Below are 2,139 nucleotides of genomic sequence, written 5' to 3' on the forward strand. Positions count from 1 at the left end.
ATTTTAGGGCCAGCATCTGTGGAGGACATGCTGCCATAAGACTTCTCAATACTAAGATTAAAAATTGCACTTGTTACATGACAGTCAAACCCCCACAACTACTCACTCAACATTCCCCTTCCTGGATTTTTAGCAGATCCTGGAAGATTCTGCCCGATGCCTGCATCCCCGGAACCCACTGGGCACCTCTGGAAAGCCAATGCTGAATTTGTTCTAATAATGAAAGAGAAAGAAAAGGGCCTCTTGAAGCCTTAGCTACCTGGTAACACGTATGGGACTCGTCTTTTTCCATGGCTCACACTCTATTTTTATATTATAAACAAACAAACTCAAAAAACGCTAAAAGTGAGTATCTGATCTCTGCATAAGGAAGTACTTCTAAGGAAAATAAAGGGAAGAAAGCCCACTGACTGATGTCAGTAGATTGATTCCATTAAGACTTAGATTTCTGCACCAAAAAATTCATTAAAAAATAAAAGGCAAATAACACTGAAAAATATTTTTAATAGAGTGACAAAGGCCTAATATCTCTACTAAAGATGGATCTTTTATGAAATGATTAAAAAGAAAGTACAGAAATGGACATGGGGCAAGAACAGAAAATTCATAGAAGAGTAAAGATAAACAGCTTAATAAACATGAAAAAGAGTCTCATTTCACTAATAATTAAAAAAATTTAGGCTCATCCTTGATCTGGTGGAGCTGCTACCATGAGCAAAGCTCACCCTCCGGAACTGAAAAAATTTATGGACAAGAAGTTATCATTGAAATTAAATGGTGGCAGACATGTCCAAGGAATATTGCGGGGGTTTGATCCCTTTATGAATCTTGTGATAGATGAATGTGTGGAGATGGCAACTAGTGGGCAACAAAACAATATTGGAATGGTGGTAATACGAGGAAATAGTATCATCATGTTAGAAGCTTTGGAACGAGTATGAATAATGGCTGTTCTGTGGAGAAATCCATGTCCCGTCTCCAATGAGCCTGTTTTACTATGATGTCAAAATCGAGTCTTGTACATTTTCATATTCAACTTTTTGTTAAATAAACTTTTCTAATAGTCAAAAAATAATAATAATTAAAAAATTTTAAATTAAAGCAAGATTAAAGGACTAGGTTTTGTATATCAATATGTCAAAGGTGTAAAATAAAAATAATTTCCAACGTTTGTAAGCCTGTGGGAAGTGCTTTTAACTCCTTTCAATTTTATACACACAAACTGTCCTCTCATTGCTATTCAACTTTGCATTTCTTTGACTATGAAAAGTTCTTAAAATGCTGATGTTCCTTGACTCATTAACTCAATTCTAGCAATATATGCTGAAGAAGTCATCAAAAATGAGAACATGAATTATGCATGTTTATCACAGTATTATTTATATTAACAAAACTTTGGGTGGTGGAGAACCTAACTGCCCAGGAAAGAGCATTAGTTAAATTATGGTACTATGTTACTGTGTAGAAAATTTGTAATGAACAGTTGTAAAGGTGTTAGAAAACACTCCTGACCTACCAATACACATATGTACACACACAATATAATCTCAACTGCTTAAAATGTATCCTATACCCATCCACACACAAAGATGAAGGAAATTCACAAATGTCACAGTAATTATTACTGGCTAGAGGAAATAGGGCATTACAAGTATTTTATTTTCTTCCCTCTACTTAAACTTAACATTTTCTATAATGAACATGCATTGCCTTTATAATCAGAAAAGAAAACGTGGGCAGCTTGTGGTGGAGGCCCCAGCAGGAGAGTCTAAACCCAGGCCCCAGTCCTCATCAGCTTCACACAGAGTCTGCATATGGAATAGCTGCTGAGTCAGACTCTGGGGTTGGAAGGACAGGGCTGTGAGCCCCCTAAAACTGAGCTAAAGTTAAGACAATGATGGTCATTGTCAACACACTATGGAAGTTGTAAACACAAAATGCATTTTGATACTTGTTTAAAAGTTAGGTACAATGGACATGAGATATTTTACTACTGAAAAGGGGAAGTGTGAATTACTATTTGACTCAATGAGTAGAAACATGTTCTGAAAAAGCACTTTTTCTTAATATAAGTTTTCTTATATGTGTATAATTGTATTTAAAAGTGACATACTTACATCATGGAAAATTTAGAAAAGA

The 2,139-nt window shown here is 35.2% G+C and overlaps 1 protein-coding gene across 1 annotated transcript; it reads left to right on the top strand.

Moving 5' to 3' along the window:
- Window positions 1–686: 686 nt before the first annotated feature.
- Window positions 687–1,072, top strand: LOC128565040 (small nuclear ribonucleoprotein G). The gene has a single exon (XM_053561242.1). It carries the CDS (start codon window positions 711–713, stop codon window positions 939–941), a length of 231 nt encoding a protein of 76 aa, XP_053417217.1. The 5' UTR covers window positions 687–710; the 3' UTR covers window positions 942–1,072.
- Window positions 1,073–2,139: the final 1,067 nt, after the last annotated feature.

The sequence above is a fragment of the Nycticebus coucang genome, chromosome 14, assembly GCF_027406575.1.
Source record: "Nycticebus coucang isolate mNycCou1 chromosome 14, mNycCou1.pri, whole genome shotgun sequence".
In the NCBI taxonomy this organism is placed as follows: Eukaryota; Metazoa; Chordata; class Mammalia; order Primates; family Lorisidae; genus Nycticebus; species Nycticebus coucang.

Excerpts from the sequence above, each read along its gene's own strand:
- LOC128565040 (XM_053561242.1), top strand. The coding sequence starts at position 711 with ATGAGCAAAGCTCACCCTCCGGAACTGAAAAAATTTATGGACAAGAAG.